General features: G+C 35.7%; 1 protein-coding gene across 2 annotated transcripts in view; it reads left to right on the top strand.

The window, feature by feature from the left end:
- The window catches only part of Ugt8 (UDP glycosyltransferase 8), a 72731-nt gene that overhangs the window by 24848 nt on the left and 25174 nt on the right, over window positions 1-22709 (top strand). For both annotated transcript variants that reach the window (XM_028859121.2, XM_028859120.2), the window contains exon 2: window positions 282-1105. In XM_028859121.2, the coding sequence (XP_028714954.1) occupies window positions 284-1105 (822 nt within the window). In that variant the 5' untranslated portion in view covers window positions 282-283. The remainder of the gene's footprint in view (window positions 1-281; window positions 1106-22709) is intronic.

Below are 22709 nucleotides of genomic sequence, written 5' to 3'. Positions count from 1 at the left end.
CTTGTCTCTAGGCCTTGCAGAAGTTATTATCTGGGTTAAAAAGTTTTTATTTACTGATGAAACAATGTATTTCAGATTGGTCTTGATATGTATTGCTTGTCAATCTCTTCCAGTTCTGTGCTTAATAATTTTTATTTAAGTGAAGGCTGCTTTGGAACAATATTAAGATAATTTTTAAAAGAATTGGATCATCATTTGTTTGGGGAAATAAAATCATTGTGGTTGTTTTGAATGGCTATCTGTTTATACTGTTTTAAGTCATTTTCTGGTTGTCTTCACAGCTATGAAGTCTTACACTACATATTTCATGCTCCTATGGAGTGCTGTTGGAATAGCAAGGGCTGCCAAAATCATCATCGTGCCGCCAATTATGTTTGAAAGCCATTTGTACATTTTCAAGACGCTAGCATCAGCCTTGCATGAGAGAGGACACCACACGGTGTTCCTCCTCTCAGAAGGCAGAGACATTGCCCCATCTAATCACTACAGCCTCCAGCGATACCCAGGGATCTTCAACAGTACCACCTCAGATGCTTTCTTGCAGTCTAAAATGCGGAATATTTTCTCTGGGAGACTGACAGCAGTTGAACTGGTTGACATACTGGACCACTATACTAAGAATTGTGACATGATGGTTGGCAACCGAGCCCTAATCCAGGGTTTGAAAAAAGAAAAGTTTGACCTGCTACTTGTGGACCCCAATGATATGTGTGGATTTGTGATCGCTCATCTTTTAGGAGTTAAATATGCTGTATTTTCTACTGGCCTTTGGTATCCTGCTGAAGTAGGAGCCCCTGCTCCTTTAGCTTATGTCCCAGAGTTTAACTCACTCCTCACAGACCGCATGAACTTCCTGGAAAGGATGAAAAATACTGGCGTTTACCTCATTTCCAGACTGGGGGTTAGCTTTCTGGTTCTTCCCAAATATGAGAGGATAATGCAGAAGTATAACCTGATGCCTGCGAAGTCCATGTATGATTTGGTTCATGGGTCCAGCCTATGGATGTTGTGTACTGATGTAGCACTGGAGTTTCCAAGACCCACCCTGCCTAACGTTGTCTACGTTGGAGGAATCCTAACAAAGCCGGCCAGCCCACTGCCAGAAGTAAGGTTTGCTGAACTTCTTGGTAATTTTTTTTAAAAAAAAATATGTGTCAGTTTTTATTTCTGAAAGAAAAAGTATTGGTTAGGATTACTTTAAGAGCCCATAGCTGATCAGCCCTTTTCATTTGTGGACCCTTCACCTCCCTGGAAATCATCTGCCTTGGGTGAGCATATCTGTAGTATCAAGAGGCTCTCTGTCCTGTGTAGGCAACAGATTGAATGGAAAATAGATTTTTAAGTAATAACTACAGTCTATGAGAATATACTTAGCTGTTTAGTTTTAATAAGCATAATTTATTTTTTTTTTTAATTAAACACTCTTGTTTTCCACAAATAGTATGCAGAGCATGGTGTTTGGTAAACGCAGTAAAAATGGAGAGAATAAAGGTACTTCTTTGGGAATTTATAGTGACTAGAACATTTCCAATCTATAGTAAAAGTGAGTACTGATTTCAAAGTAGGAAATCAACTAATTTAAATTAATAACAAATGTAACATTTTAAGAAAAGCATACCCTAGTGCAGTTTCATTTAAAAAACAGAATTAATGGTACGTTAAAAATATCTGGCTTCTCAAAACTGCATTCTTTTCTTTTTTGCTAGTTTAACCATCAGTCCATTGTTCTTCAAAAATATTTTTTCTATCATATTTTGTTTTAATTAGCTATCTAAACTAGCAGGGATGATATAATATATCATTATATATATATATTAAAAAGTTTTCTAACTTTATGATAACTCAGTACTTTATATCACTTAAAGAGTAGTAAAGCTTATATAATTTTATTTTCTCTCATCTGTGAAAATAGCTACCTGCACAAATGGTTCATTTCCACTGTGGGCACTAAATACAAAAAGTCTGCCAGGCCCTCAATGAAGTGAAGACCCAGACTGTCTCCTGTAGGCTTTAACATAAAAATGATGTATTTTCTTACAGTGTAATCAGGTAACTGGAATGTAGATGTGAGTCTTTTCTGGTAGACCCATTGAAGTGATACTTAAGAAATACCTCGCTATAGTCCATGTGACATGGAAGCTCAGGAGTACTTGGCTTTGTGTCCAGTGCTGGCTTAGCAGCTTGAATTGATGCAGTCACTGGAGTGTCAAGGGCACAGCTGCACTGGCTACTGTAGAGGATGAGAATTAACCTTCACCTATCTCAGCTGTTCATGAAGAGTCACCTTGTGATGTATCGCTCGCCTTCCTAAAGATAGTTAAAGTCAGATTTTAGAAGCAGCTCCTCAAGGATTTAGTAAACAAAGCTGTCTTTACCTTGAGAGGGTCATTTATAATGTCACAGAGATAGCTTTGCTCTTTCCACAGCTTCATCATTTCCCAGTGAGACCAGTGCCCTCTGCCAGCAATATTGGTTTTGGTCTCAGTACTTTCCCTCTTTATCTACTCAGTCTCTTGATTAGAGAAAGCTCTTCTGATCCCCCTTTTCAGTTTCAGTGGATATTTCTTGAGTTGCATCAACTTGAACAGTGAATTATAGGTATACAAGACTGTTCTATATTTTGTGTGCTTTCTGTCTTTATTAAGATACATAGTATATGTGCATTTTTCTATAGTTTGATTTTTTTTTACTGCCTTGGTTCCCTCTGTTCAACCATATCTTAACTAGTTTTAATATTGTGTTTCGTTGTGGTGCTGGGAATCTAATTTGAGTCCTCTGGAGTAGTCAGTGTTCTTCTTCTTCCTTTTTTTTTTTTTTTTTTTTAAAGATTTACTTATTTATTATTGCATATACGGTGTTCTACTTGCATGTGCTCCTGCATGCTAGAGTATGGCACCAAATCTCATTACAGGTGGTTGGTTATGAGCCACCATGTGGTTGCTGGGAATTGAACTCAGGACCTCTGGAAGAGAGCCATCTTCTCTCAAGCCCAGGAGTCAGTGCTCTTAACTACTAAGCATCTCTAGGTCATCTTGGGTTTTGTTTTGTTTTATGTTTTTTTTTTTTTATAAACTATTTTAGTGGGTTTTATTGAGCCTCACCTAATGTATTAATTGAGAAGTTTTTAGACTTAACTTTGTTAACACTGGCTTGACTAACTTTTTATGAGCTTATCCATTCTTCTCTCATTGAATTTTCTGTAGTGACTCTGGTGAAAGTGTGCTTCTAATTAGCAGCAGCTGCTCGTGTCTGTTGGTTGGGTTACACATACTGTTGAATGTACCTGGTGTGTGTTATACTGTAACATGATTAGTAGCATGGAAGGCTTGGATCTTAAATGCAAAATTAGTCTCATTTCAGTGTACCATCCTTAGTATGGATATTTTGACAAATGTCTATCTTACTCCTTTTGGTTCTCCTTACTCTGTTGAAATTTTATATGCTTAGAGCATATATCTTCCTACTGAGATTTCTCTCACTGATATCTGAGATAACTACACAATAGTGTTTTAAAAGTTATTGAATTTCTCAGGTGTTCATACAATTCCAGAACGTGTTTATGACAATAAAACAAGAGGGTCCAACAAAGCAGCTGGTGAGAAATGTTATTCCATAACAACCACCCAGCTGTTAATTGCCTTGGTATTTCATATTGGGAACATATTTCATTTTCCACATGTCTGGAAATGATAGTGAGATTTGAATTTTGCAGCATGGGATGAAGAGATGGAAAAATTTCTAAAAGATGTTTTTAGAAACTTTCGTGATGTTTGAGTGTGTAAAAACTATTGTGAGTATCTGGACCAGCTCCATTCAGTACTTTTCTGCCTTCAAAATAGAGAATAGACATGATGGCCCATCACTTGCCAGATAGATAAAAAGAGTTTGAGTGACTCATTCAAGCCCAGACTCTGGCAAGGCACTTGTACCATAGATTTCTGGGCTATTGATTAGGTTTTCAAAATGACTATACACTTTTAATTCATATTATTCATTACACATGCAGTGTTCAAGACTACAGAGATAGCTGTTTCTTCAGTCTTATTTGATATCAATGATTGTGAGTGCTTAGTACAAGAATCATTCGAAACTATTTGGATTCTTACATTTTAGAGATTCTGTGTTGATCTGGTTGAAATAAACACAGACACATTATTAATAATACAAAGTTGCATTGATGTAGTGTGAGAAATTGTTTACCCTGATAATCTAATAATTCAAGATGCAAGTTAGAAATGTGGCCTACGAAACCACCTGGGTTCCTAGGATGGATTCTATTGGTTTATAATGTGTCTTCACACAGTTATGTTGGTATTTGGAGAACAGAAAGTTGAAGACCATAGTGTTTGAAGAGACTGCCATTTAATTCCATTTGAGCTCAGATGTTCACCACAAAATGAGAGTCAGGCAGGAAATGGTAGATTTATGTTTTTGTAGTTTTGTGAGTTTATCATAACATTTTGGCATTCTTTTGTAGTAATAAACCAGAAGAAGATTTTGATATTCAAATCTATAAAAAAATAATTCAGGAACTGTGGGAGTCATCAGTAACTCACCATTCATTTTGCAGCATTTGCAACATTAAATAACCTGTCTGTTGCGTCTGTAAGCATCATGAGCTAAAGGGATTTATTGACATAATACGAGATGCAATTCTATGACCACATTCCACTGTCTGAAGTTGATACCACAGGGTTTAGAATAAATTTAAGTCCTCTGGCCCAGCATCAGTCCTCAAACCATTATTGTACACTTGAGAATTGTTCAATTAGATATTGATAAAACATTGGCAATGTTAAGGGAAATATTTTTAACTGATATTTCTACCAGTCATAGTTTTTATAATAAATTGCTGTTGGATTCCTATACTTGCTCTATTTTTCACATATCCTCATTCCAAGCCAAATAGTTCTATTTTTAAATTAAACTTGCTACTGTCGATGAGCTTGACACATTTATTTCTTAGTGCTCATTTTTTAAATGAAAAATGGCATACCTTATTTTTTCATTTTAAATATTAAATAACATTATAATAAAATGTTGTAATACATTTTGAAACCAAGAAATGGGAAAATTTTCAGGTTACAAAACCCCCAAACAAATTTTTCCTAAATTACTTTTTCTAAATGGGTCAATGTGACAAATGTACTCAGTGACCAGTCATGTTTAATTTCTACTGCACTAATAGTCAATGCAATTAAAAGAAACTCTAAGTTAACAACTTTCCCAAAGGAATTGCACATATTTGATTCTTTTGAAATGCAAAATGGTTCTCACTACTTCAATACCCAGAGAGTTAAATTCATATATCCACCAAAAAAAAAAAAAAAAAAAAAAGAAGGAAGGAAGAACTGAAGGAAGGATATAATGGAGTAGAAACTTGGAGAAAGGCTTTATTTAGAGTTTTAGCTTTTTCATTGTTCAGGTATCCTTTCTAACTTTTAGATTAGACCATATCCTTTACCTTCAGTACACATTTTAACAGAGAGAATAGTGAGTATAGCTTGTGAAAAATTGGGACCACCAAAGCCAAAGTACCTACTCTCTGGCTGTGTTGGTGGAATACTTAATACTAAATTCCAAGATACTGCCCAACAGTGTTGTAGCAAACAGAGAAGAGGAAAGCATGGGTTTTCAGTAGACGTTGGCCCTTTGTTCGAATGCCTTTGTCACTGTGTCTTCAGCTTTATTAGTGCAAAGACAACAACGCACTTTGGGTAGATGATAACCGTCCATGGCCATACTTAATGGTGGAACTTGATGTTCTTACTTGCTATACTAACTTATCTAACTTTGCTGAAGCATTAATTACTTCCTGCTTTCCATGTGGCAAATAGCAGAATTCATCTTGGGAGAGCTGTGGGAGTGCAGGGCAATGTGTACATGTCCTGGCTTCATCCTTATTTGGTCTGTCTAGTTTTTCTCACTGAAATAGAAGGAAGAAAACAAGCTGGGAGGTGGTGGCGCACGCCTTTAATCCTAGCACTTGGGAGGCAGAGGCAGGCAGATCTCTGTGAGTTCGAGGCCAGCCTGGTCTCCAAAGCGAGTTCCAGGAAAGGCGCAAAGCTACACAGAGAAACCCTGTCTCGAAAAACAAAAAAAAAAAAAAAAAAAAAAAGGAAAAAAACAAGTAAATGAGATCCATTGTCCTTTGGTTTTTTGAGACAGGGTTTCTCTGTGTAGCTTTGCGCCTTTCCTGGAATTCACTCTGTAGCCCAGGTTGGCGTTGAACTCACAAAGATCCGCCTGCCTCTGCCTCCTGAGTGCTGGGATTAAAGGCGTGCGCCACCGCCACCCAGTCTTTAGGCCATCAGGAGTGCCTTCCCAATGTACAGCAACTGACACATCTCTAGGATAGACCCAAGGATTGAGAGAGTAATGGCATGGTGCTTCAGGGTGCTGTCATCTTTAGCTTCCGAGATATGATCTGTGGTTTTCAGGCTCCTCTCTACTGGCTCATGTTCATTTTCCTGTTTCTATGCTTCCCAGTCCTGAGGGAGTAGAGGTAAATTTCATGCAGATTAATAATGCCTTCATTGTAGCCAGGAATCCTACTCAGATTCTCCATTATATTCAAACTCTGATTACTCTAGTCCAGGAAACTTAGAAACAGTTTTCTTTATCTTCTCATTAACTCTTGGTGTTGGTCAGTCAGAATCCTGTGGCATTCTTGTCCGTACAGTAGTATGGACAACTTACTAAGTCTTGGATGGTCAGAACACTGTTCAGGTTCCCTAGTGATGCAAAACTATTGGTCAGGCTGACAAGTTACTCTTTGAGAACTAGTGCTTTAGCTTCAGACAAGCTATGTGGTCTGTGCGTTATTTAATGATTTTATGTTGAAACATTATTTCTGGTAGATACAGATTTTCTTTGCTCTAGGATGCACCAAAATATGTATATGTGTATCTAGATGTCAAGAACTAAAAACCATTTATTTCTTGCTTTGTTTACTATATTGTTTAAGCTTGTGGCGTTAAATTCCACTTTCTGAAACTAAAATGATGATATTGAATTGTCAACTCTTATGTTAAGACAGAGCTAAGCCATGTTGAACCAATGTCTTTCAACACCTCTCCCTGTCTTCATTACAGCTATTTACTTTTGGCTCTGTGTCATGGTTGTTGGTCGTTTTGTTGGATTCGTTGTTGTGATGTAGTGTTTTTTTTAGAAAGGATGTCACTCTATTGTTGGCATAGAACCTACTATGTAGCCCTGGGTAGCCTCAAAGCTGTGATCCTCTGCCTCAGCCTCTTGAATGCTGGGAAGATAGGCTTGCCAAAATATATTTTGTGAAGCAGCATAGGTAGCTATTTCTCAGAAACATTTTTATTATATTTAAGAAGTCAGTTAATTACTTGGTTAATAGAGTATATATTATGGAAAGTGCCATGAGAAGTGAAAGTGTTATAATGAAAGACAAGCATGTCTTCCTCTTCCCAAAACACTTTTCTAGTTTGAGGAGGACTTCCTCTTAAAGGGGCCCTTGACTTAACTGTAGTGTCTCATATGGTTTGTTTTTGACATGGGGACTTGAGAAGAATTATTATGTTCAGGTACAAGAGGAGAACCTAATGTCATTCATAGATACTATTTTTCATTTATTTCCTTCTTTTTTTTTTAACTCCTTGGAGTGTATCTATAATATAGTAAAGTAAACTTACTGAAGTACATTGACCTGAATTTATAATTCAGTAAATATAACAAGTGCTAAAACATACCTTTAGAATGGAAGAGCTTTGTGTATAATTAGAGAAAGGTCCATTTTATAATAAAGATTTCATCTACATCTCTCTTTAGGAAAACACTAGGTTCTATTTTTTTTAGTTATCCAGAAAGAATAATGAATGATGAAAATCAGCTTGCTATTCCAGACTTAATTATTTTATCTCGTGTTCATGTGTGGCCATGTGGGCATACATGCACACTCTGTGGTGTATGTGTAAGGGGAAGAGGACAACTTGCAAGAGTTGCTTGTTTCTTTGCACTGTGTATATCCCAGTGATTAAGGTCAGATCACCAGGGTGGACAGCAGATGCCATTACCTGCTGAGATGTCTCACCCAGGCCTAGTTTATTTACAATAAAATTGTAATGAGTCAGTAGTGAGGCTTGAACCATTTTTGTCTGTCTTTGCTTATGATATGTACAAGACAGTTTCTTTATGACTTTTATAAGTGGTGTATGTAAGAACTCCCCTGTCTTAGCCCATAGTTACCCTCTCCCCAGCTGATCATCTTCCTCTTTTCTAATTTTTCTTTCTACTTGTCTATCTTTTAAAAGCTTCATCCACTTTAGATAAGATGAGAAAGAGAACATTTTGAGCACCTTACCCACATTCTTATTTTTGGTGGAGTTTTATTGGCAAAACCAAAACCATTTACACCTTCAATAGTTAGTTCATTAAAGAGCTGGAAGTGATCAAGGGAATGGAAAACCACTGGTTTATAATTTGTGTATTAGTGAAACTTTAATTACATATATGAAACATATATAAACAATAATTAGAAACAGCATTTGTTTATTGAAAACTAAGAATCACTCATTAGTTGCTAGACATCTAGGCTATTTCCAATATCTAGCTATTATGAATAGAGCAGCAATGGACATGGCTGAGCAAGAATCTGTGGTAAAATGTAGAGTCCTTTGGGTATTTGCCTAAGATTGGTTTAGGTGACTCTTATGGTCAACTGAGTTTTAGCTTTTTGAGGAACCTCCACATTAATTTCCAAGGTGTTTGTACCAGTTTGTATTCCCACCAGCATTTTAAATTCAGCAGATGCTATAATTTGTTTGATTGATCTTGGCCATTCTGACTGGGGTAAGATGAAATCTCAAAGTGGTTTTGATTTGTATTTCCCTGGTGACTAAAGATGTTGAACATTTCTTTAAGTGCTTCTCAGCCATTTGTGTTTCACCTTTTTGAGAAGTCTCTCTTGGTTTAGTTCAGTACACCATTTTAAAATTGGATTGTTTTCTTGATGTTCAGTTTTTTTTTTAGTTCTTTGTGTATTTTAGAGACTAAACTTCTGTCAGATATAAATTGTAAAGAATCTTTCCCCCTTCTCTAGGCTGCTTTTCTGATCAAATGTTGATGTACTTTGCTGTGCCAAAGTATTTAAACTTCATGATATCCGTTTTATTGATTGCTGGTCTTGATGCATGTGTTCCTGGGGTCCTGTTCAGAAAGTCCTTTTCTGTGCCCATGAATTCAAGCCTAGTATCTACATTTTCTCCTGTCAGATTCAGGGTGAACTCAGTGACAGTACATACAGAGTCTGCACAGGGTCAAACCAGGCAAAATCTCAGCACTGAGGACAAGTGGACAGCAAGTCCCATTCATAACCAAGAACATACTTGCAGCTGATACCTGCTTGGAAAGAGAAAATCCGTTTCCTCCAATGGGTGCACTGAAATTATACCCATGCCTGGGAAGAGTTGATTAACTTAAAAGAGTCTCCATGTTTTTAATGCTTTTTGTTTTGTTTTGGTGTGTTTCTGTTTTTTGTTTGTTTGGATTTTGTTTTTGTTTGAGAAAGAGAAAGAAGAACATGAAATTGGGTGGATAGGGAAGTTGGGAGGAGTTGGGGAGGAGAAAGAATATGATCAAAGTACATTGTCTAAATATTTTTAAATAAAAAATAAATTAAGTTTTAAATCCTTTAATTACAAGTTGAAACCACCAAGGATCAACTAATCAAGAAGACCTCACATTTAGGAAAACATGTATGCACCAAACTCTAGCACAACCAATTTCATAAGAAGTGTTCTATTGGAATTCAAGATAGAGATTAATTCAAATTCAGTAACAGGTGATTTCAATACCCAACTTTATCAAACAAACAGGTGATCTGGACAAAAATAAACAGAGAAACAATTAAAAGCTATAATACGTCAAATGGACCTAACAGATAATCTACTGAATATTAAACCTCAAACTAAAGAATATATATTCTATTATCAGTCCATATATGTTCCTCTAAAACAGACCATTTATTAGAATATAAAGCAAATCTCAGAAATATAGAAAAAATGAAATAACTTAATGTATTCTCTCTTACCAAAGTGCAATAAAACAAAATCAACCGCAAAAGAATTCCTAGTACAGTGGGTCTTTGTGGGTCATGTCCCCTTTGGAGCCACATATCAGACATCCAGCATGTCAGATAATACATTATGATTCCTAACCATAGCAAAATCACAGTTATGAAGTAGCAGCGAAATAATTTTATAGTTGGGGGTCACCTCATGAGGAATTGTCTTAAGGGACTGCAGCTTTAGGAAGGTTGAGAACCACTGCTGTAGTAGTTGCACACACTCATAGAGATTTAAAAAAAACACAAGAGAGGATAGACAGACAAAGACAAAAATAAAAATAAATAATTTCATTTTGCTCAGCAAAAAGGAGTGTTTGTGAGTTTTTCTTGAAATGTGATCTTAAAATTTTACAGGATCTGGAGAGTTAGCTCGGTGGTTGAGAGTGAGTACCACTCAGAGAATCCAAATGATTCCCAGCACCCACATAGTAAAGTGGCCCAGAATTTCAACTTCAGGGAATCCATTGTCTTCTTCCAGCCCACACATTTCATATACTCACACAGACACACAGATATACAAATGTAGAAAATAAAGATCAATCTTAAAAGAGAATTTTAAAACATATCAAACCTATATGCAATTTAGTTTCTCCTTTTAAAAAGTTATATGCCTCATCTTTGTGTGATGGAGGCTTTTTGAATAAGATTTTGTAAAATATTCATAGTTTTACCTTTTAAGTAATGTTTCAGAATATAGGGAAATGCTTCAAGCTTTTAAAAACGTAATTTCATTTTGGTAAATTTCTGATGATTATTTTATTTTTATTATAGTTATTTAAGTTTAGTTTTAAGTAAGTAATGCTTGCCTATGAAATTTTTGTATTTTTAAAATAGTATTTGATGTGATATATAATTTAGATTCATTTTCTGTTATAAAGATGGTGTTTTTAACAGTTGAGAAGTGATTGCCATTACAAATAAGAAAGGTAAAGATAAAAGAGTTAGCTTTTCTACTAGACTACATATGGCTTTTCCCCACTTTCAGCTGAATGCCCCAAACCCTACTTTCATTTTCCAAAGTAATAAATGATGTTTTAATGTAAATGATATAGTTCACCCCACTAGATTTGCTTTGTAATAAATTTAAATGCTTTTAAAATTAGGATCTAATGGGGCTCGCACTGTGACTTAGCCTACTTGTGATTTCAACAGTGTACATTCTTAAGTGGGAGTTACAGTCTATTGATCCCACATAAGTTTCAACAGAGCTGAAAAGTACTCCATTAACTTTATTTGCATATTGTATATATAATCTGTACTTACATTGATAACACCACTTCTTTCCGCTGAATGGGGCCTCACAGTTTTACATCCAGTATCTGAGTAATTTGCTATGGCTTTAAGAAGGCAGTATTAGGCACTACTGGTTGCTACCAGTTGAGGCTTTACACAGCTGTGCACTTAGCATTTAATCATGCAGGGAATTTCTAATGAGAAAATCAGACTGGACAAAGCACACCCAGTCAATCTGATACAATGCCATTTTTGTTTGAGAAACATAAATAAATACTCTTCATACATTAGTGGTTTCATTAATAGGTATTTGTGCTTGGTATGTCAAGCAGACAGATGTTAACAAAATGTCTTAACCTGTTACTAATAATTTATCACTTTTAATCTTTCATAGAAATCATGTTCTCTTTAAAACAAAAACAATTCTTAGTCATATTTCTGTCTTTATTTGACCTTTACCTTCAATATTTTAATCTTCCTTTCAACAGCTTCCTCCCTTACAAGCATGTAAAGTATCTTTCCTCCCCTTTCTGTCACTCCTAGCCAGAGCCATGTAGCCAAAATCCCATTGTAGCAGCCTCTCTCCAGTAGCTTTACAGTGCCCCAGGCTGCCAACTGCTGTGCCGTCCACTTCCTTTCATCAAAAACACCATATTTCTAAACCGTGAATGCAGTAAGTTGTAGCAGAAGCAGTGACAACTCAGTTCGTTATTGCAATATGGTAAGAGCTGAGAACAACCTAGCGTATTACCTTTCTAGGAGTAGTAAATATTTTATGCTGAAATTTGAGTGGGAATGACAGTAAGGTGTTAAGTCAGAATAATCAATACCAGCAGTGTAATTAGGCTGCCTAATAAAGGACAGAAGATAAGGGTTCAGGACAATTGGGTTGAATACTCTAGACGTCCCTGATGCTAGTATTTCTGACTGATTATAGGTGAGATTATCCCTGCAATGACTGGAATTTACCAGAGAAAGTAAATTCTCAGCTCATACAGTTCACATTTCAAACTTTCCCTTTTAGGCTTGAGAAGCAAATAGGACAAACACATGCAATCCTGAGAAGTTAATGTGTTCAGGAAAGGCTGCAGTTGGGTTTTTTCTGGAACTTGGCCTTTGTAGACTAGGTGTGCTTCATTAATCGATAGGCCTGACCTATGTTCTATAAAGAAGAGTGGGAGCCTTAATTCAAGATCCAGGAGTTTGAGCCTCAGGTCTGCCACCAAGAACTACTTTCATTTCCATGAGGCTAGAAAAATGCTGAGATGTCAATATTAAAACATTAGTTGTAGATCAATTGAATATTTATATTTACAAATTATAGAGCATTATTATAAGAATAAAAGATTACCATAGTGTCCTATGGCAATTAATATTACTATTTAAAGAAATATATATTATGTACTCAATAAAGACAAGCTGTGTTTTTAAATAACAATTAGTGAAGAATAGTCTAGAGTTTAAGTACATTTCTCCTGCTAAGTCCAAATAACAAGCCTTCTTAGGAGTCTTATTTGAATTACAACTAAGAACTAGAAAGTAAATCTAAACAATATTTGAAAGGCTGGAATAAATGTTCAATATCCAGGAACTAAAATTGATAACTTTTTTTTGTTTTTCTCTTTCCATCATTTCTATAGTAATTCATTGGAGTCACCACATATAAGGCTCCCATGACACAGCAGGGAACTTTCCCTGTTACTGCTATGGCTGACATTCTAGTTCATTCTAACCTTTCTCATGCTGAGTAGTTTCTATTTTATTAGAAAGTGCATCTTTCTCAGTAGCTGCATGTTTGGATATTAAATGCTGTCATTTGGAGGTTTTTACTCAGTTACTTGGCTTCAATATTTCCCATTCATTCTCATTCTATTGTTATCCTCACACTATCTCTTACTGTATGTAGATTTTCTAGCTTTCAATCCATGCTCACGGAGGAGTTCCAAGGTCTGTGCTGAAGGTACTCCTCCAGAGGTTTTGACTTAGATATTTTTATAGAAGAAAATGCCCAGTCCCTTATATATAAATCATTGGAATAGTTTATCTTTTTGTAAACAGTGTTTGCTGAGGTCCTCCATATAAAAAACTGCTAGAAGGCAAGGATGCAGAATAAGATGCCTTAGTGCGTGAAGCTTCCAAGGACTTCACATGTGATCTAAATAGTTTCTAGTACTCTAGGATTCTAACACTGACCTTATTTGTGAAGATAAACAAGAGAAAATGAAAGGCAGCCATCTCTAGCTCTCTTCGACCTCTTTATCAGACTCTGCTCACTTCAACCACCCATTAATTATCAATAGCTTCACATTTGTTGTTGGACTATAGTACAGATGCCTTAGCTGAGTGAGGAATTAACTAAACCTCTCAAAAAGGTGTGGGGAGAACCCACTATCATCAAGTCTGTGTCCCTGGCTCTCTTTTTTAACATAATGCCACTCATTAAATGTAGAAATGGTGGCCTTCTGGGATTTTATTAAGTTTCAATGAATTTCTGTCATGAATTTCCCCCTTTTTCCCCTTTGTTTTGTTTTCCTCCTCTTTTAATGTCTCTTATTTTTCCTTCATAGCATCTGATTTAAACAAAAAGCATCTCTGCATGAACTGAGTGTGAAAATAGACTTTGATGCAGGCCAACATGGCCTTTAATGGTTTCACTGTTATTAGTTGTCCATCATTGTAAGGTTATTTAACTTTTTTGAACCACAACTCCTTTATCTCTGAAGTAAGGAAAACAATTCTGTTGTAAAATAGAGAAAACGAGTTCTGTTGAGTGGCTGGGTTTATTCGTGTGGGTTTAATGTCATACTAGTGCATTTTCTATGTCACTGTTAAGATGTCATAGTTTGATGTTTTTCAGATTATTTCATATTATTTATTAATATTTATGTATTTATTTTATATCCTGACCACAGTTTTGCTTCCCTGCTCTTCTCCCAGCCCCTCTCTCCACACCTCCCCCAATCCACTCCTCCTACTTTTCTCTTCAAAAAAGGGCAGGACTCCCATGGATATCAACAAAACATGGTGTAGCAAATTGTAGTAAATTAAGCACCTCCCCTTGTATTAAGGCTGGGCAAGGCAACCTAGCATGAGGAATAGGGTTTCAAAGGCCAGCAAAAGAGTCAACAGATTGCTCCCATTGTTAGGAGTTCCACAAGAAGATCTGTGGACTTCTGTACAACTGCCACATATATTGGAGGGCCTAGGTCAGTCCCATGCAGGCTCAGTGGACTCTGAGCTCCTGTGAGCTCCTAGTTGATGCTGTGGGTTTTCTTGTAATGTCTTTGATCCCTCTGGCTCCTATAATCCTTTCTCCCTGTCTTCAGCAGGATTCCAGAGCTCTGCCTCATGTTTGGCTGTGGGTCTGTCTGCATCTGATTCCATCAGTTGCTGGATGAAGCCTCTCTGATGACAATTGGCCTAGGCACCAGTCTGTGATTGAGCATATTATTAGATATCTTTACATTGACAGTTTTTTCCTCCCATAGTGTTTGGTTCTATCTGAGGTCTCTGGGTGTCAAGGTTGGGCTCACTCTCCTTGTCATGGGTCTCAGATTGCTGATTCCTAGAAGAGAAGAATTCCCAATGGTCCTAATTCCATAGTATTTCTCAGGGGCTATACATTTATAGTTACTCACGGAGTGTATCCTAGCCACATCCAAAATAAATCAAATATTTTTTAAATGTTAAAAACATATAACTTTACTTCAGGGTTACATATTGCCAATTTTTTTTTAGCTTGAAGATTTATCTCAGAAAATATCACCAAAAGGATAGCTATTTACATCTTAAAAACAAAGCTCTAATTATGACATTTTAAACATTGCTCTAAATATCATAGTAATTTCCTTCCAAGAGTTCTGATAAATATTAGAATATTGTTCAAAGAACCTGTCAGACAAATTTTTGATTTAATAGAGCATAATACTTAAGGTGAATTAATTTGTAATGAATTTTGTCAGTTGAAAATCATGATGAAAAAAGAACCACACAAGCCCTGCTTTTGGCCAGTGTAGCTTCATAAATAATGTTACTCCAAAACACAGTGTGCTTGGAGTTTATTTCTTCTGTCCCTGTGGTAGATACTGTCCCTCCTGTCTCACTTCAGGATTAGCTGTTTCCATAACCAAAGGCACACTTCCTCTTAGATTGTATAAATCATTGATTCCAATCTCGGGAGTAATGAGAAAGTTACTTTATAATTTAAAATATTAGACTAAGAAAAATATACTTTTTAAAAAAAGAAAAATAATTTCTAGTACCTTCACACACACACACACCAGCATTTCTCTGACTACAAGAGCAAAACAATATTTTTAAACAATTAATTGAACTCTATTTTTCTATGACTTATCCCTTAAGAGCCTTGAGAATAATATATGCCTTTTGAAATAAACAGTGTCTTTATCATACATCAACAGAAAGTCAAGCAGTAAACTTACAAACTAAATAGTCTTGACAGAACGGACATGTAAATGGAAGTTCTACCTACTGAATCGATCAGTGCTGAGTTTACTCAGCTGTCTATGTGGGGTAGGTAATTCAACAACATGCAGCTGCCCAGTCAAGTGAAAAGAAAGGAAGCAAAACATCTACAGATTCAAATGGTGATTTAAAAATAGACCTAGTACAGTAGCCTCACACTGAAAGGAAAGCATGAGTAAAGTTCTACACTCTAAATTGTACTCCTGTATACATCCTGCTCTAAGGTAAATAATAGCTATTGATCTATGTGCTTAATGTATTTTGGCCATGACATTACATAAAGTGATTGTAACTCATTCTGCTTTGTTATGTAAACTACAAAACATTGCCATAAGGTAGACTGTTGCTTTAAAGGATAGGAATAAAACACCTTTTTGTGCTTGTTATTTCAGTAATATTTTATTTTGTATGTTTGTTTACAATCTGACCTTAGAAAATGCCAGGGTAGGACTCTGTTGGTAAGAGTTGTAGTTTTTACTGATGTGCTTATATTAAATAATGAAAATGATGTTTGTATACAAGATGAAGACAATGGCTTTGTCAACAATTACGCCCTAGTAGTCAAAAGGATAGAAATCGATTATTGGAATCTAATAGTTATTCATGTGTAGCCAGTCATAGGACATATGAATCACTTGAATTGTATTTGAAACAATAGGCAGGAATATCCTTGGCAAACAGCAGTAAACCCTGCAATTCCAAGAAGTTGTCCGTGAGTTCTCTGCTTTCCTTCTAATGCTAATAAAGAGGGAAGGTATGAGGATTAGAAGAAAATCTTATACCACATGTAAGGCTATTGAGGGGCTTATAGGCAATGTTATTTTAGAGTAAGGCTCTGTTTCATAAACACCCGCATTGCATCAAGTATTGCTGAGATCTGTTCACGTACATAGCATGTACCCAGTAAACGTCTATTAGGTGAGTGAATGCATTTGTAATTTTTTGTCATTCTCTCAGATAGAGAAACATTGTGAATGTTTATTAAGTTCTTCCTGTGTGCTAGAGCTTTGAAGGGTTTCAGGGACAGAAGAGATAATAATACATTTCCTCCAAAGAATTCTTGAGGAGAGAATTGGGTGTAAACATACATGAATGCAGAGATAATGTTTTGTCATATTTAATGTACATAATAATAACAATTGCATGAGATTCACAGTGGATCTCTAAAGATAATTAGCTCAGAGATACTTCTGACAGATGTACTTAGATTTTACTGTTTTGCAAGATTTACAGGCAGGGACCTAGAATATCATTCATGTGGCCCATTGTACCTTTGCAGTGTGTTCTGATCATTTCTGTTGCTATGCTTTAAGGTGTTCTTGCTACTTTTGAAAAAAACAAACAAACATCTAATATGATCCATACAGAGAGCTTTCTACTACCCACACTCTGACACATACCTATAACCCTGGCTCTCAGGAGGCCGAGGCAAGAAGGCTGTGAATCTAAGACTAGTATGAGCAACAAAGTAAGTTTAAGGCCATTCTGCTTCTCAATTGTAAGATGTTGTCTAGAAATTAAAAGTAAAATAAAATAAAGAATCCCATGAAGTTTATTAGTGACATAGAACAAAGCTGCCTTTTAGTAGGAAAAAAATCTGTTTGTTTGTTTATTTATTTATTTATTTATTTATTTATTATTGGTAATAGGGAATATAGCTTTTAAAAAAAGACAGCATAAACTGTGGGAAATTTACTAGGAAAAAGGTAGCTCCTCATTTGATTGCACTGAAGGAATACACACATTATTTGTGTTGTACAAAACAAAACAGCACTTTGGCTCCATTTATTTGTGAGTTAAAAAAGTACAGTGCATAGAACTGATAATCTTTGTTGCAACAGCACCTAGAAAATAGTTCCTGCCTTAATGAGCAAAATAATTTCCCAGCAATAGTATTTATCACTTAGGGGTCCATGGGAGAGTTATACCTTACAAAAAATGATATGAGTAGTTTTTTGTTTTCAGTTTTGTGGGTTTTTTTTGTTTTTTGTTTTTTTGTTTTTTTGCTCTAAAGGTGGTAGAGAACTAGCACCAGCCCAGCTGCTTTCACGAAAGGCCATTTCATTAAGCCAGATATTCTGGATAGGCATTAGCTTTAATTCTCCCCCAAAACTCTACGGTGAGAAAATATCTACATAAGGATTTCTATTAAGACTTGCCTTCCATCATGCCATGACATGGGATATGCCCAGAAAGTATTTTATTGTTTCAAGTATATTTAAGTAAAATTACTATTTGGATAGCTTCCTGTTATCCAGTTGTTTAGGAAGTTTTCAGGCCAACTTCTTGTCACAACTGTAACCTGGAAATGTAGGTCTGCTACCATTGTGCACAGCCTTTACAAACTATCCAGAGTTTGAGATGTAGCAGAATTCTTTGCAGTTTAGGAGCTTGACTATTAATTTAAGGAAAAGAAACATCTTCCTGTCCATAGGATTTATTCTGATCTCTTCATTCTAAGAATACACAAGTAGAAGCAGATATATTACTTCAGTGTTGATCCTTTTTTTAATCATGTTGCCAGCTGTAGAGATTTCATAAAATACATCAGATTTAATACATGTGAGTCTTCAGGGAAGTGTCATCTGAGATATAAAATTTGTATCAACTATTCATTCCCAAAAACCTTTAGTAATAGCTTCTGAATTTATTTTTTATGCTTATGTGTGCATGAGTTATTATTTATTTATTCTTATTTACACTAAATAATAATAGCTGGTGTCCACTGAGCATTTTTATATACCTATTCCAAGCAGTTAGGATAGAATGGCTTGTTTAAGCCTCATAGCTTTCTCTATCAGGCAAGAACTGCTATGACTTCATTTTGCAGATGAGGAACGTTAGGCTCAAGGAATCCAAGTAACTTTCCCAAAGTGATGGTAGAGGACAGAACTTAAAACTTATACTGTTGAGTCTTAGACATTACTCTCCCTTCACTCTGTCATTATTCTTCTTATTATATTTTTGTTAATCATTTCCCCACTTGCCTTGCCTTCCTCCAAACATTTCCATGTACCCCCTCCTTGTTCTTTCAAATTCATGTCCTCATTTTAATTGTTATTACATACATGTGTGTGGGTGTGTGTTCCTAAATACATTAATACAACCTGCTCAGTCTTCATAATATTGCCTATCTGTATATGTTTTCTGAACTGACAATTTGTTATTGGATAGCCGGTTGGTGTCCCGTTCCCTGGGGAAGACTGTTTGTACCACATTCCTTTTTTTTGTATGTTAATCCACTGACCACAGAGAATATTTTATGACTCTTAACAGATTGTCTCATGTGTAAGGTAGTTTTTTTTTTTTAATTTTTAAATTTTTTTTTTGTCTTGAGTATTTCGCCTGTGTGTGTGCATGTGCACCAAGTGCATGTCTGGTGTCCATGGAGTTCAGAAGAGGGTGTCAGATATCCTGGAATAGGAGACAGCATGTACATGCTGGGAACCAAACTTGGGTACTGTGCAAGAGCAACAAATGATGTTAACGGCTGAACCATCTCAGAGGATTCCCTTAACAGGATTGTTAGTGGGTGTCAGTTCAGTCTTGTTTGCCTCTTGGCTTGTTTTCTCATTCCTCATTGCTGACTGGTTTGTGATTTTCCTTCTTGAGTTCCTTTATTCTTCATTACATAGGATGGAATGCCATTACTATGTATTTGAACTACTTTGAGCAGATCAAGGTGATAAAATAACATTTATATGCATGGAGGATGATGTATGTTTTTCCTGTGATGAGGATGTAATATTTAAATGGTTTACACAAATTATTATATAGCAACAGTCTATATAAAATAGTCTGTTTCTCCTCCTCTTTCTCATTCCCCTCCTCGTAGCTAAATCAGATCCAGTGTTCATAATTATTGCTGTTCAGACTTCCTGTATCAATTTAAGGGAAAGACATTACTTTTTAAGTATTGCCATTATGGTTCCAAAATGAGTTTTACTTACATATAATCTAGTTCAATTTTTCATGAATTTTAAGAAAATACTTAGGAACCAATTTTTAAACTCCAGTAGCAGTGTAGAAGATAAAATAATATTTATGGACTAAAGCAGGAAGAAAACAAACAAAAGACAAAAAACCCAAGCAATCTACCAAATACAGCCAGTAAATAGAAAAAGGATGTAAATGCATCAGTAGGTAATGGTGCTTACTCACTGGAGTGCTGTCTGAGAGTTCTTCCTGTACAGCATTGCTCTCTCTTCAGCGTTGCCAGTAGTAGGGAGTGTGTGCCTCTGAGGAACATCCATGGCTTTCTTGTCACTGGGTGCATGAATTGGTCAGTTTTTGTAACTTTATTCTAATAAGAAACCTTAAATAGCCTTTGCATTGTAGAGTATATGGCTACACTGGCATTTTAGAATAAGGGCAGTTTGGCATGAATATAAGTGATATACATCTTTTTCTAATGATCTCCTGTTAGTCTTGCTTTGATTTCTTTAGTACTAACCTGAATAATTTTAGATTTTCTTTTCTTCTGCTTCATTTGTTGCTGCATGTTACCGGTATAATATAAAGGTTATCTTAAAGCAATCCAAATGATCCAGAAATTAATATTGATAAATTTCATTCAGTACACATCAAAGAAGAACGAATTTGCTTAACTGGGTAGGCCTAAGAAAACCATACACTGTTAAGCATTCTTCATGTTCCTATCATACACATACACAGTGCTAAAATTAAGTTGCTATATATAATCAAAGTATATTTATGTCATGTCAAGGGCTTTCTGAGTCCCAGATGATGTGGCAGGACAAAGTGAGTGTGGACTTGGTTACATCCTCTTTACTTTCCCTAGAGGGCTGCTTTTATCTGCAGTATCTTAATAACTGTGGTTATCCCTCCACTGAAAACCTCATTTTTCCTTTTCCTCACTGAAATGAGCATTGAATAACCATGCTAATGTTAATTAACTTAACTTCAGCTTTCGAGAAAACATGGTCCTTTTTTGGGCTGCAGTATTTTCAGCTAAATGTTGGACTGCTAAGGAAGTAGAAGAAATGAATATGGCCAAGCAGCTAACTTCCTTTCTCCCATAGTGATACGTACCTCTGTATTTTATGTAAAATAAAACTTATTTTACTATAATCTTATTTATGATTAAAATGGCTCTTCTCAGAATGGCCTTATAGTAGCATATGTCCCATGGGACACATTGTTTTTTTTTTTTTTTTATCTTCACTTTGAAAACTGATTTATATGCAGTTATTTAAATTCAGTGAACAGTGATTTTATTCAGTGAGTAATGGTGTAAAAATGTGAACTATTCATTTAAAGCAGTAGTGTTTTGGACCAGTGGGTTTTTATACCACACCTGATTGGTATGCAGTGATTTTCCCAAGATGAGTTTGAGTTCACAGCAGAGGTTCTGCTCAGGATCTGAGGTGTTAGCTTCATTGATTTCCTCTGCCCAGGGGGCCAAAGGATCTGCAGTGACTAGCTGTGTTGTTACACTCACTGCCTTTGGAATTGTGTTATGCCAAAGTAGCCTATAATCTCACCTGCCTGGTGTCCTCTGAGACCATCGTAGTCTACATGGGAATTTTTCAACATCCAAATCCTTCTTTTATATGCGATGTATTTTTAAAGTTCATATTTTTGAAACATTTACTACCTCTTACAAATATATTGATTTCATTTTTTACATTAAAATATGTGCCCTTAACTGTTAACGAAAAGCTTATCTAATATTATGATCACATTTTCTAGTTCTATTAATGTTGTCCTGGTGGTATTTTCTACTTCTGTTGTTAGATTTTTAAATCTATTTTGAAGATTATTCAGTTTTCAGGAATTGTCAGGTAAGGGATCCAGTTGAATGAAGTAATTATAAATTCAGGGATTATTTTAAACTTCTCGTTCTTGATAAACTGCTTTTTAGATTATCATGCTCCTTTCTTTGGCAGAGCAAGGCGTTTCTCATGAATATGTTCATTTTCTTTGTGTTCTACAGTTTTTCCTACTGTTAACCACTGGACAGACTTACTTTCCTTCACTAAATAGTCCTATTTCAAATCTACCATCCCTTCTATTTAGAACCTTACCTTTTCCTACCCGAAACTGACCTCTCTCAATACTCCTAATTTGGTTCACCCTGGGGAAGGCACATCCCCATTTATTCCTTCTTTTGTGGACTATGGCTATGACAGAATGTGATGAGACATTGAAATCTCTACCCATATACCTTCTTATTATAGCTATTGATTTCGAGGGACATGGCACATATTCTTTTTCTTCTAATTTTGCATTCTAGTGGATAGTTTTCCAGAAATTGGGTATATCGTGAAAGTTTGCAAATGTTTAGTCCTAAAACGACTTTGCAAGTTTTGTTTGACCTAACTTGTCTTGATTGTGAATATTTAAAATGTTCTAGTAAATTTCTAAAGCTATTTTTCTCTAGTCGTGTTTCTCTGTTATCAGTGTAAAAGTTTCACAATGCCATTTAATTTCATGGAAAGTTTGACTCAATTTCAAGATCAGAAACAATGAGATAGATAAATACATAGGTACATAGATACATACATAGATATAAAAGATATTATTCTTCTATTGAAATGCTCTAATTGGAATCCTTGAGCTTGCTGCAAGCATGCCTCAGTTTCACAGGTTCCCTGATGCTCCCTGTTAAGGAAGGACTTTGTCCAGTGATGCAAGAGATTGGCCGCTGGTGCCCAGGAAAGGCAGGAGAGAGAACATGAATTTGATGCCTAGAGATTCATCTGTTGACTGTTTTTTGAATTATTAGTTAATGTAAATAATACTTAAATGCTGAAATATAACTTAACTTTTCCTAAATTACCAGATATAGCAGTGTTATTTGGGAAAATTGATATCTGAAAAAGAAAAGTACAAATAGATCTTTAAAATAAACTCTTTAATAAGTTGGTAGTGT

This window comes from Peromyscus leucopus, chromosome 6 (genome assembly GCF_004664715.2).
Source record: "Peromyscus leucopus breed LL Stock chromosome 6, UCI_PerLeu_2.1, whole genome shotgun sequence".
In the NCBI taxonomy this organism is placed as follows: domain Eukaryota; kingdom Metazoa; phylum Chordata; class Mammalia; order Rodentia; family Cricetidae; genus Peromyscus; species Peromyscus leucopus.
The sequence above is the reverse complement of the archived record's forward strand: the minus strand, read 5'-3'. Positions and strand labels throughout refer to the sequence as shown.